Genomic DNA, 12,489 nt, shown 5'->3' with positions numbered 1-12,489 from the left:
ACGAGATATCAGCACTGATAGAAATCAACTCTTTTCAAGCAGAGATTTTTGGCCAAGATATTCTGGAAAATTACAGCCTTATATAAAATGAACTTTGGAGGAAAAGAAGGCAACTGTATCAGTTACTAGCTGCAATCTCAGACTGAGTTAGGAAAAAAAATCAGGCTCTTAGATAAGTAGGCCTAGATGAGAAGTATAAACTGACTTCCTCCAAGAGATCAGGAGAGATGGCTTTGAGAGATGAGGTCAAACAGTAGCAATTTGAATATAAGATCCTCCTGTGAATTAAAATACAAAGGGCTTCCAACTCAATTAAGCTATCAGTAGATAAGCAGTCGAGAGCCAGTCTAGTGGTTAAAGCACCAGGCTAGAAACCAAGAGACTGTGAGTTCTAGTCCTGCTTAGGTACAAAGCTCTCTAGGTGACCTTGGGTCAGTCACTTTCAATCAACCCTAGGAAAGAGGCAATGGCAAACTGCTTCCAAAAGCTTGCCAAGAAAATTTGGTCTTTTGAAAGAGCACTAGATAATTACAACTAGGGCTAAACCCATTTAAATTGGGAAATAAAAACAGAATGTACAGCTGCATGTTGCTGTCAAGTTGTCTACTGCTTCTTCTGAAAAGAGTTCTCATATACTGTAGCTACATTTTCATTTGTGTAGACTATTTCCATATGATACTAGCTATAGCAACTCACTGTCAGTCTCATGGATTTAGGATGTATGGTAGCTAGGTGAAATTGATAAGAATTCCTTTTAGTGAGAGGTCACAGGTGCAGTGGAGGGGTGCAGGATGAAGTGGTGGATAGCTCAATGTTCCCCTTTAATGCACAAGTGACCTGTCACTCAGTCTATTTTGGGATGTACATCCAGCAATCTGCTGAAAAATAACTAAACATGAATTCAAACTGACAGGTTGGTAGAACATAGTATTTTCAACTCACCTCATACTCTTCACTTACCTGATTGACTTTTTCATTTGGGCTACTTCTGAACATGGGCTTAATGTTTTTTCCGCAAGGATGCTATGTTCAGAAATAGCCTAAATGACAGGACATTGCACAGATAGCTTCCAAGATCTGTCACCCAGTCGATTTGAAAGGCATCTGCCCATAGTTACCCAAATCCATCCCATAATATGTTAAAAGGAAGCACTTGCTGGTTGTTTCTTACATGGGCAGGTCAGGGGACACTGGTTAGGAGGGGAAATTTACCAACCACTGACTTAACTTGTCCTGCATTAAACACAGTATTAATCCAAAGTCTTGTCACTAAAGCAGAATAGAGCTCAAGTACCGGGACAGCATAAATTACTCTCGCATATTTTTCTTCTGACCCAAGGATATGAATTGTGTTTGTGGGAAGGGGCTATGGGAAGAGCCCCGGATTATCTATATTTTGTCTTTCCAGACCAGAGGAACCCATCTCTATGAATACCTGGTGGGTTTAATTCTACTCACGTATCTAATTATGGATCTTAGTGAATGAATTGCAGGATCCCAGCTGGGCATTCTCAGTAAAGACATGCTCTTTCAGAAAACAGGTTAGAGATTTTGTAGTTAAATTTGAACTGGACCTAGAAATTAACTGCTAACCCGCATGGATGACAAAGGATTGCTATGGATTGTAATGGCCAAGCCCATCAAGCTATCTTGTTTTGAATAAACGGAAACGTCTCATGCATTTTCAAATAGTGATACCGCTAAAGAGGAACTCACCAAATAGCCAATAATAGCTGCAGGTCTGTTATTTCTGCCCATGCATAGCATATTTGAGCCACTGTGAGAATTATCAGTTCCAGAGCATTCCCATGCTATATTTCTGATCCTGGAGAGAATGGATCTCCTTCAAGAACAGTGTTAAACCCTACTTTTTTTTTATTAAAACCAATGAACCACTCATAAACAACAGCATGGCTCACACATCACGCTAAGTCAGAAATGTGAGTATGCATGAAGGAGTTATAAACCAACCTGGCATTATGCATAAACTGAGCCACTACAACTTATGTAATAATAGCTGAAATAAACCATAGCTTAAGACAACATATTAATGTATCTCCATCTTATCAAGATTGAATTTTAACTTACTAGCTTTCATCTAGCTTGTTTTTTACTCTTTTTTAAAAAATCTGTTATAATAAATTTTGCTTTAGGTTAGACCAGGGGTAGGTAACCTCGGCTCTTTTATGAGTCATGGACTTCAACTCCCAGAATTCCTGAGTCATAAAAGAGCCGAGGTTGCCTACCCCTGGGTTAGACCATAATTTGTGAAACTAGAATACCTTACAACTTCCAGGAGAATTGTTTCATACCTAGGAAATGATTGCTAGAGAAGGAGAACATTTTTACATTTACATAAATATTTTATGTTTGATTTGGTCTCATGGGAAAGGTCCTTCTTAAGTTTCAAACTATGGTTTAACTGTAAAAAAGATGCAATCGACATGAAGTGTGTGTGCTGCCGTAAAGCATACACTATTAGAAGCATTAGCTAATTTTCTACATTAACTTTTTTGCTGCAAGCTCATAACCGCTGCTTTCATAGGCAACTAACTTGTTTGATTTTGTATTTTCACAGAAAATACACAAAAGAGAAAACATTTAATTTTTCTTCTCTGAAATGAAATGTTACGAATAATAACCAAGGTTTGCATACTATCTGAAATGTCTGTCCATAATCCTTCCAGATGAGATTTTTATTGTTCAGCAGATTTTATGGGGGGGGGGGGGGGNGGGGGGGGGGGGGGAGAAGCATCATCAATCTTCCACTTGTAATCCTTCCATGTTTTCTTGTCATTTCTTTTTCTGTTTGCTTGGAAACAGAAAACCCATTAAGGAAGGGAAGATGGAATTGTTATGTAATGACTTTTGACTCATAATGCTAAGAGACCAAGACTGCATGTCCATCTGGAGACCAAGATTGCATGTCTCCTCTTGTCAAAGTACTGCACGTTACAAGGAAACGCCTTCCTTTCTTGATACACAGCAGCAATTAGTACTACATTCAGCAAAGCAAATTGTCATTTGGGAAACACAGTTGTTCAACTAAGGTATATTTTATGATTGAGGTTGCATGCCTTGTTCTGCAATCACTGGGCATAATGAGGCTAATAATGCAAAAGCCATCTTAGGAAGAAGCTACCTACCATGTCCCCACTAGACCTGAACTGTTGCGAAACAAGGTGCCAATCCTTCCATTTATGGAGACAAATTGTGATTGCGAGACTTACCACACGGCCCCAGCGGTTCCAGCAACTGTAGTTCCCATTTTGCTCTATCAGCTGGATGATGTAGAACTTGTTGTTGTTATGGCCAATGTTGGTTTGGTTCAGCATACAGTCATAGTCCTGGTAAATCTAAAGTGATGAAAGAGGAAGCAATGGCACACAGGGAATATGAATATGCTGCTTCCAAAACACGCATACTCCTCTGCCAAATTGTAGTTTGGGGCTTTGATTTTGAGCCTTTACCTATTTGGCTCAGGGCCATCCTTATATTTCAAACTACACCTGCATTGAAATAACGGGAAGGGAATAATGACACAGCATCAGGAGCATTATGAAAATGAGGCAAAGTTCATAATGTGTTATTGGGGCCTGCGCCAAGTAGTACTGTATCCTGCATTTTATTTGTTCAGCAAGTAATGGAGTCCAGGACCTATGACAGACATGCATTCAGGTTGGAATTTGATTTACATCCCACCCACTACTCCCAGAGAGGCACCTTCAGCTAACAAGATTTCTGTTTGGCTTGGCCTGGCGAAGAACATTCTAAAGAATGAAATACAATGCAGTATGCTGGTTTGAGACCATCATAAAGATTTGATTGGATTTAAATACAATGCATCCCTCTGCCAAGAAAAGACTATTAGCTAATGAGACTTCATCATGGAAAAAACAGATTTCTGGCCAAGTAATTTTCTTCTCCTCCCAGACCGACTATGTGTTTTGAATAGACATGCAAAGAAAAAGCAAAAATCCTACTATGCAGAGGAAACCTGAAGAAACAGATTCCTATTTTTCCTCTGCTAGTGCCATCCAAATGTATTGGGGGGGGGGTCTCGTCTCCTAGCATTCCTAACCAACTTAGCCCACTTACAGCCCAAAACATCTGGAAGCGAATACCCCTGTTGTAAGGAAAAGCCAGACACAGGTGATCATTTGGCCTACACTCTTAGCAATAGCCATAGCACTTAGACTTATATACCACTTCACAATCCCTTACAGCCCTCCCTAAGCGGTTTACAGAGTCAGCATATTGCCCCCAACATCTGGCTCCTCATTTTACCCACCTCAGAAGAATGGAAAGCTGAATCAACCTTGAGCCATTCAGAATCGAACTGCTGGCAGTCAGCAGAATTAGCCTGCAATACTGTACTCTAACCACTGTGCCACCATGGCTCTTTACTCTCACCTGGGCACTGTCGTCATGACTCAGCTGACAGGCAGTATCAACTTTGGCCTTGGACTTCTCCTTGGGAGCTGCTTTCAGTGCTGCCACGGTGGACTGGAAATTGTCTTCCTCTGGTTCAGGTTTGACCTCTGGTTCAGGTTTGACCTCTGGTTCCTTTTTAACCTTCTTGCCCTTGATGGCAGCCCGAGTCTGGACAGCTGCTTTACGCTTTGGAGGCATGGTTCCTGTCCAATCTTAATTGTTACCTGAAAAAAATAAAACTGGTATTGAGATTTACTTCCTCGGGGTACTGTGGACATTGTCCCAATAAATCAATCAATTCCTGGCATCATTCTTATTGTTACCAGTTCATATTAATTACTGCAGAATTAAAGCCTCTTCATTGAAGATTATGCACCACAATCTACTATTCTGCTCCAATCATGCTGGTCCAGTGTAGGCCAGTTGATAGCTTTAGCCCCACTCTGAGTCTAGCATTTTAACCACCACTTCGTACTCATTTTCAGTTCTATGTATCCAAAGGCAGGGATGTAATTATTTAATTAAATGGGAAAGGAAAACCCTGCCAGCTAAAATCTTATGTTAGTAGCAAAACAAACACAAAATTTCAGGACAAAGACAGATCTGGGGAAAACCCCCCAAAAGTGATCATTCTGCTGGTTGGTTAATTGATTAAAAAAAATACTGGAAATGATGCTGAACCCTTTGGCAACTATTTTAGCAAAATCTCATTAAAATTAGGAAGAATCGCTGATGTTTCAGGCCTACTGTTTTAACAGTTCAAGTTACTTTGGAGATTAGTGCTAAGCAGCACCCAGCAGTCTGTAGAAGCCAATGCCATGGCAGTGATATGCTTTCTGTCTTGGCTTGTACAAGATTATGATTCAAATTTTATTTTTTCCTTGCACATATATTTGTAAATCTTAGTGAGAAACAGGAGACTATCAGAGTGTAAGCTAAAAGTATAAATGTGATGTGCTGAAAAACCAAATAAATCCTGTGAACAGCAGCACATACAGTGTTTCTAAGAAAAAAAATTCTTTGTAGGTTGTGTTTTTCCAAGGAATCTTTATTACTAATCATTAAAGGGAAGCTGGAGAAAGGTTTTGCCTTTGAAAACATACTTAAAAGTTACAATTCTAATCTTCCCCTTTCCAATTCTAATTGTTTTGTTTGACTATTTGGTTTCAGTCAGCCACAGGTGTATGTACATGTATGTACATGTAGTTTGACAGATTCCCCAAAGGAGCCAGTTTTCATTTAAAAATGCAGCCTAATTGCAACTGAAGCCACAAAACCACACCACTGGCAAGCAGGAATAGATACTTCATAAAGAGTTTCTAAGATTATTCACAACTTTGTCCTCAGATTATGAATAATTGTAAATGTTCACCTCCAATCAGCCTTTCTATAATTGTACACCTTGGGCAGATCTTCCTATCTTTCTATTACAAAATGTTTCTGCAAGCCTTCACAACTTTTTATTAGTTTGGAAATTTTACTAGATCAACCTCAGGGTATTTGGAATTCAGTTTTCTCATTAAGCAGATATTCATGGGAATCCCATAAACAGAACCATAAATTTTTCTCATTGCTTCCCAACGTTAATAAACATAGTTCTGAATTACTCTCATTTTCAACAAAGCATTTAAGGCTACTCAATTAAGTGACCATCATAATACCACTAGGATTGTCTTGCTCATTCTTAGGAATTGGCAAGGAGAAAGCTAGTTAAAAGGCATATCCAAAGTGGTAGGCAAAATATGAAATATATAATCCTGAGTTACAAATTTAACTTCCATGCAAGTCTTCAGTGCAATTTTTTAACCATGCACAAACATACAAATTTCAATTTTAGTCAACAAGAGGGGTGTTTTTTGTAGCCATACAACACAAACTTAAATGCATATGCAATATAGGAATGTGTTGGAGATGCATTTAGGGAAAGACAAACTTTATTTCACCTGATCCAGAAAGCATCCTAGAAGTTCTGTACATAGGTTCTGTACTGAATGTGGCATCCTATAATATGTCTGCTCTTATTATGAAATGGCTAAAACATCATTAAAGACACATACAATTACAACTATTATGTAAAAACTACACTCACAAGAAACATGAAGGTGCAAATTACTATATAAATGAATTACACTTAAAAAGTTTTCATCAAAAGGACAAAACACACATGCAGAGACTATGAAACATTAAACCCAAACCAAGATTTTCTACAACTGCCTTGGAAAAAACTCCCACCAAAATCATGGCCAGGATGAGATCATGAGAGATACATCATCTCATATTTAAAATACTCTCAGAGAGCTATTTTAATCTTAAATCTTTCTTCTTTTGCCATGTCTTACATTTCTGCAAAGGTTTAGCATGCTAAAATGACTGACAGATAAGGCCTCTCTAAAAGAAATAGCAGCTCCCTATGCTTACCTATAATATGTATGGACATGGTTAATTCTGAGCTCCCAAATATGTATTGAAATAATGTATTTACTTTTTCCACGTACTTCAGTATTAAATGATATCTGAATCTTGTAATGATAAAATCATTCAAATACTATTTATTTGCTAATGTTTTATAGTTTAAGACTGCTTATTCACCAATGACTCCGCGTGATTTGCAAAGGGTGAATTTATTAATTATATCTAGTGAGGGGAAAAAATTATTTGCTCCCCTGCTGATTTTGTACATTTGCCCACTGACAAAGAAATGATCAGGCTATAATTTTAATGGTAGATTTATTTTAATAGTTAGAATAACAACAAAAAATCCAGAAAAACACATTTCAAAAAAGTTATAAATTGATTTGCATTTTAATGAGTGAAATAAGTATTTGACCCCTTCACAAAATAAGACTTAGTGGTTGGTGGCAAAACCCTTGTTGGCAATCACAGAGGTCAGACGTTTCTTGTACTTGGCCACCAGGTTTGCACACATCTCAGGAGGGATTTTGTCCCACTGCTGTTTGCAGATCTTCTCCAAGTCATTAAGGCTTCGAGGCTGACATTTGGCAGCTCGAACCTTCAGCTCCCTCCACGGATTTTCTATGGGATTAAGGTCTGGAGACTGCTAGGCCACTCCAGCACCTTAATGTGCTTCTTCTTGAGCCACTCTTTTGTTGCCTTGGCCATGTGTTTTGGGTCATTGTCATGCTGGAATATCCATCCACAACCCATTTTCAACGCCCTGGCTGAGGGAAGGAGGTTCTCATCCAAGATTTGACGGTACATGGCCCGGTCCATCGTTCCTTTGATGCTGTAAAGTTGTCCTGTTGCCTTAGCAGAAAAACACCTACAAAGCATAATGTTTCCACCTCCATGTTTGACAGTGGGGATGGTGTTTTTGGGGTCACAGGCAGCATTCCTCCTCCTTCTAACAGGGTGAGTTGAGTTGATGCCAAAGAGCTCAATTTTGGTCTCATCTGACCACAACACTTTCACTGAGTTCTCCTCTGAATCATTCAGATATTCAATGGCAAACTTCAGAGGTGCCTGTACATGTGCTTTCTTGAGCAGGGGGACCTTGCGGGTGCTACAGGATTTCAGTCTTTCATGGCGTAGTGTGTTACCAATTGTTTTCTTGGTGACTATGGTCCCAAATGGGGTCCTGGCCAAAATGCCAAGGAACCTTGAACCACAGAATTAAGAAAGGTTTATACATTTTTACTAAAACAGAAGATGGGATAAGGTGGGATATATACAAAAATATCTAATTAAACATTTTCATTCCAATGAAAAAATGTACAAAAGAGATGGTTTGCATCCATCAAAGAAAGGGACTGAGTTACTCGGCTATAAATTCACAGATTTTCTGGAGGAATATTTAAACTAAACAGTGGGGACAGTGAGGTAATTGATACAGAACATCCCTGTCCCCAGCAATCTAAAAATTATAGGGCTTTCAGTGCATGTAACATAGATGTGTGTGTGGACAAGAATATCAACCTTTCTGTCAAGCAAAATCAAGCTTTTAATAGCGAGTGCCACACAAAGTGCACAAACCAAATAGGTGGTAAGACAATAGGGGAACTCAGGCGCCACACAGGTTATGTAGAAAGTAAGCACAGGGTCAGTCATAAAGGACTCAAATGTCTATACACCAATGCACAGAGTACGAACAGCAAACAGGGTGAACTAGAAATTCAGGTTAATGAGGGCAGATATGATATTATTGCCATTACGTAAACATGGTGGGATGAAACCCACAAATGGAACACACAGCTAGAGGGATTTAAATTATTTAAAAGAAACAGACGTTTATTTTCTCCTCCACCTCAACGAGAGATATATTCTTTATTGATGTAGAGATGTCTTTATCTCGTGTTGTTACTACTTTTGACAGAACTTACGTAAACCCAGTTATATTTTCCCCCCTTTTACTGTAACGGTATCCACATATGATATCCGGTGGGTTGGTTTGTCTCCTTTATCTACTTGAAAAACGATCAGTCGATTCTAAGGCAGTGGTTCTCAACCTTTTTAATGCCGCGACCCCAACCGGTCGTAAGTCGAGGACTAAACCGGTCGTACGTCGAGGACTACCCAACCGGTCGTAAGTCGAGGACTTTCCCTGCCCAGGAGCGCTGCGCATGCGTGGTTCTGCCCCCTGCGCCGGCCGAGGCGTAGCTGGCAAGCGGCAGAGACGGAGCAGGCCGACCACCAGCTGGCCCAGCCCAAGGGAGGTAAGGCACCCGCCGGAAAAGGGGGAAAAAATGGCAGACAAAAAAAATGGCGGACAAAAAAAATGGCGGACAGCCTTGCTTGGTGACCCCCATGAAATGGTCTATCGACCCCAAATGGGGTCCCGACCCACAGGTTGAGAACCACTGATCTAAGATATGTAGGAAGCACATCACAATAATAATGGGGGACTTTAACTACCCTGACATCAACTGGGAAACAAACTCTGCACCAAGTGGAAGATCAGATTCCTGACAAACCTAGCAGACAACTTTGTCTCCCAAAAAGTAGAGAAGGGAACTAGGGGATTAGCCATTTTGGATCTAATGCTCACTAACAGAGATGAAATGATAGAAGGTGTTGAAGCCATAGGAACCTTGGGAGGAAGTGATCATGCAATATTGGAATTCAACATTATGGAAGCACAAGCACTAGAACACAGTCAAACTAGAGTCTTGGACTTCAAGAGAGGTAATTTCAATAAACTTAGAGAGGGCTTGGGAAGGATTCCATGGATGAGAATCCTCCAGGGGAAAACAACTCAAGAAGCTTGGGAAATTTTGAAAAGTGAGATAATAAAAGCCCAGTCAAGCATAATACCAACAAAGAGGAAAAATAACAGCTCTCAAAAGAAACCAGCATGGCTGCATAAAGAACTCTCTGATAAATTGAAAAATAAAAAGGACAAGTATAGAAAGTGGAAAGAGGGACACATAACTAAGTCAGAATATCAGCAAATAGCCCGAGCCTGCAAAGATGAAGTGAGGAAAGCTAAGGCACAAAATGAACTAAGGCTTGCGACCAAAGTCAAAAATAACAAAAAAAACATGTAAAAAACAAGAAAAAAGTGAAGGAAATGATTGGCCCATTAGTGGGTGAAAGTGGCAAGAAGGTAACAAGCAATAGGGAGAAAGCAGAACTATTTAACTCGTTTTTCGCATCTGTCTTTACACAAAGGGAAAAAGCAGACCAACCTATCAAAAATAGTGCCATAAAAAACAGTATAGAAACACAAGTTTAAGATAGGCAAGAAAATGGTGAGCACCTGTCCAGCCTAGACGAGTTCAAATCACCAGGACCAGATGGATTATACCCCAAGGTTCTGGCAGATGTGATCTCAGAACCACTGAACTATATTTTTCAAAGATCCTGGAGCACTGGGGAACTACCAGAGGATTGGAAAAGAGCTGATGTAGTTCCCATCTTCAAAAATGGAAAAAAAATGGATCCAGAAAATTATAGACCCATCAGCCTGACCTCAATACCTGGGAAGATTCTGGAAAAGATAATCAAACAACGAATCAGCGAACACCTAGAGGCAAACAAAGTCATTACTAAAAGCCAACATGTGTTTGTCAAAAACAGATCATGCCAGACAAATCTTATTGCATTCTTTGACCAAGTGACAAAATTAGTGGACCAGAGGAATGCTGTGGATATAATTTACTTGGACATCAGTAAGGCATCTGACAAAGTAGATCACAACCTACTACTTGATAAGATAGAAAAATGTGGGTTAGACAGCATCACCACCAGATGGATCCGTAGCTGGCTGACCGGCCGTACTAAGCGTGTGGTCCTCAATGGAACCGCATCTACATTGAGGGAAGTGTGTAGTGGGGTGCCCCAGGGCTCTGTTCTGGGCCCAGTGCTCTTCAACATCTTCATCAACGATTTGGACGAGGGGATAGATGGGGAACTCATCAAATTTGCAGACAACACCAAGCTGGCAGGAATAGCCAACACTCCAGAAGACAGGCTTAGGATACAGGAGGATGTGAACAGACTTGAACATGGGGCACTATCTAACAAAATGAAATTCAATGGTGAAAAAAGTAAGGTTCTACATTTAGGCAAGAAAAACCAAATGTACAGGTATAGTACAGGGGGTATCTTGCTCAATAGTAGTAACTGTGAGAGGGATCTCGGAGTCCTAGTGGACAATCATTTAAATATGAGCCAGCAGTGTGCTGCAGCTGCCAAAAAAGCCAACACAGTGCTAGGCTGTATTAACAGGGATAGAATCAAGAACACATGAAGTATTAAAACTACTTTACAATGCCTTGGTAAGGCCACACTTGGAATACTGCATCCAGTTTTGGTCACCATGATGTAAAAAAGATGTTGAGACTCTAGAAGGAATACAGAGAAGAACAACAAAGATGATCAGGGGACTGGACGCTAAAACATGTAAGGAACGGTTGCTGGAATTGGGTATGTCTAGTTTGGTGAAGAGAAGGACGAGGGGGGACATGATAGCAGTGTTCCAATATCTCAGAGGCTGCCACAAAGAAGAGGGAGTCAAGCTATTTTCCAAAGCGCCTGAAGGCAGGACAAGAAGCAACGGATGGAAACTAATCAAGGAGAGACGCAACCTAGAACTAAGGAGAAACTTCCTGACATTTAGAACAATTAACCAGTGGAACAACCTGCCTCCAGAAGCAGTGAATGCTCCAATGCTGGAAGTTTTTAAGAAGGGACTGGACAGCCATTTGTCCGAAATGGTATAGGGTTACCTGCCTGAGCAGGGGGTTGGACTTGATGACCTCCAAGGTCCCTTCCAACTTTTTATTATTACTATTATTATTATTATTATTATTATTATTATTATTATTATTATTATTATTATTATCTAAAAATTATTCTATTGGTCTAGCCATCCCTGTTCTCAAGCCTTGGCTAATGCTTCAGGAGTTATTTAGAACACATTTTATTTGCTCCAGGCCATCTCTATTCCTAGCTTCTAGATGAGCTATACAAGATGCCTAACTCTTTGTTAGTTTTATCACCTTTCTAACCACTCAGAATTATTACAAGCTTTACTATATTCCCTGTGAATAATCATTCTTTGTTCTTGCCAGACAAACTCCACAATTACAGGCTTCCTAGTCTCCTTTCAAATGTATGCCATAACCTTGCTCTGTTTTAGCAGACAACCCATCATTCTGTGGATTAACTTTTAGTTCCTGTGATTTTCTGCCGCTATGAAAGAGTGGCCAAGGAAGATGGGAACTGTAGTAGTATGCAGCTGGAGAAGGCATCAAGATTGTCATACACAATTAGGTAAGCAACCATTTATAAACCAGACTGAAGTGTGTTTTCTCTAAAAGTTGCTGCAGGGGCCTCTAAGCCTTTCAGAGTTAGCTTCAATAGTAGGAATATTCCCCATCAGTGCTTTTTTTCTATATAAAAAAAAAGGTGCCGGAACTTACACACATCATACAACCCGCCTTGCCTACCCTACAAGGTTCCCTCCCAAAAAGGTGCCAGAACTCCGTTCTGGGTGTTCTATGAGAAAAAAAAGCCCTGCTCCTCATCCCCTAATACCAGGAGCAACATCAAATCCCGTTTTGAATGGTGACTTGTGTCAAGGTTGACCTTGTTTTA

At 40.0% G+C, this 12,489-nt stretch overlaps 1 protein-coding gene across 1 annotated transcript in view; it reads right to left on the bottom strand.

Annotated features, from left to right (window-relative positions):
- PARP3 (poly(ADP-ribose) polymerase family member 3) overlaps positions 1-12,489 on the bottom strand; it is a 28,331-nt gene that overhangs the window by 14,922 nt on the left and 920 nt on the right. The window contains exons 2-4 of the mRNA XM_015819996.1: positions 4,414-4,658; positions 3,231-3,356; positions 961-1,023 (exon numbers count right to left, since the gene is read on the bottom strand). Of these exons, the coding sequence (XP_015675482.1) occupies positions 961-1,023; positions 3,231-3,356; positions 4,414-4,632 (408 nt within the window). The 5' untranslated portion in view covers positions 4,633-4,658. The remainder of the gene's footprint in view (positions 1-960; positions 1,024-3,230; positions 3,357-4,413; positions 4,659-12,489) is intronic.

Source organism: Protobothrops mucrosquamatus, unplaced genomic scaffold (assembly GCF_001527695.2).
Source record: "Protobothrops mucrosquamatus isolate PMUCROS unplaced genomic scaffold, P.Mucros_1.0 scaffold_152, whole genome shotgun sequence".
Classification (NCBI taxonomy): domain Eukaryota; kingdom Metazoa; phylum Chordata; class Lepidosauria; order Squamata; family Viperidae; genus Protobothrops; species Protobothrops mucrosquamatus.
The sequence above is the reverse complement of the archived record's forward strand: the minus strand, read 5'-3'. Positions and strand labels throughout refer to the sequence as shown.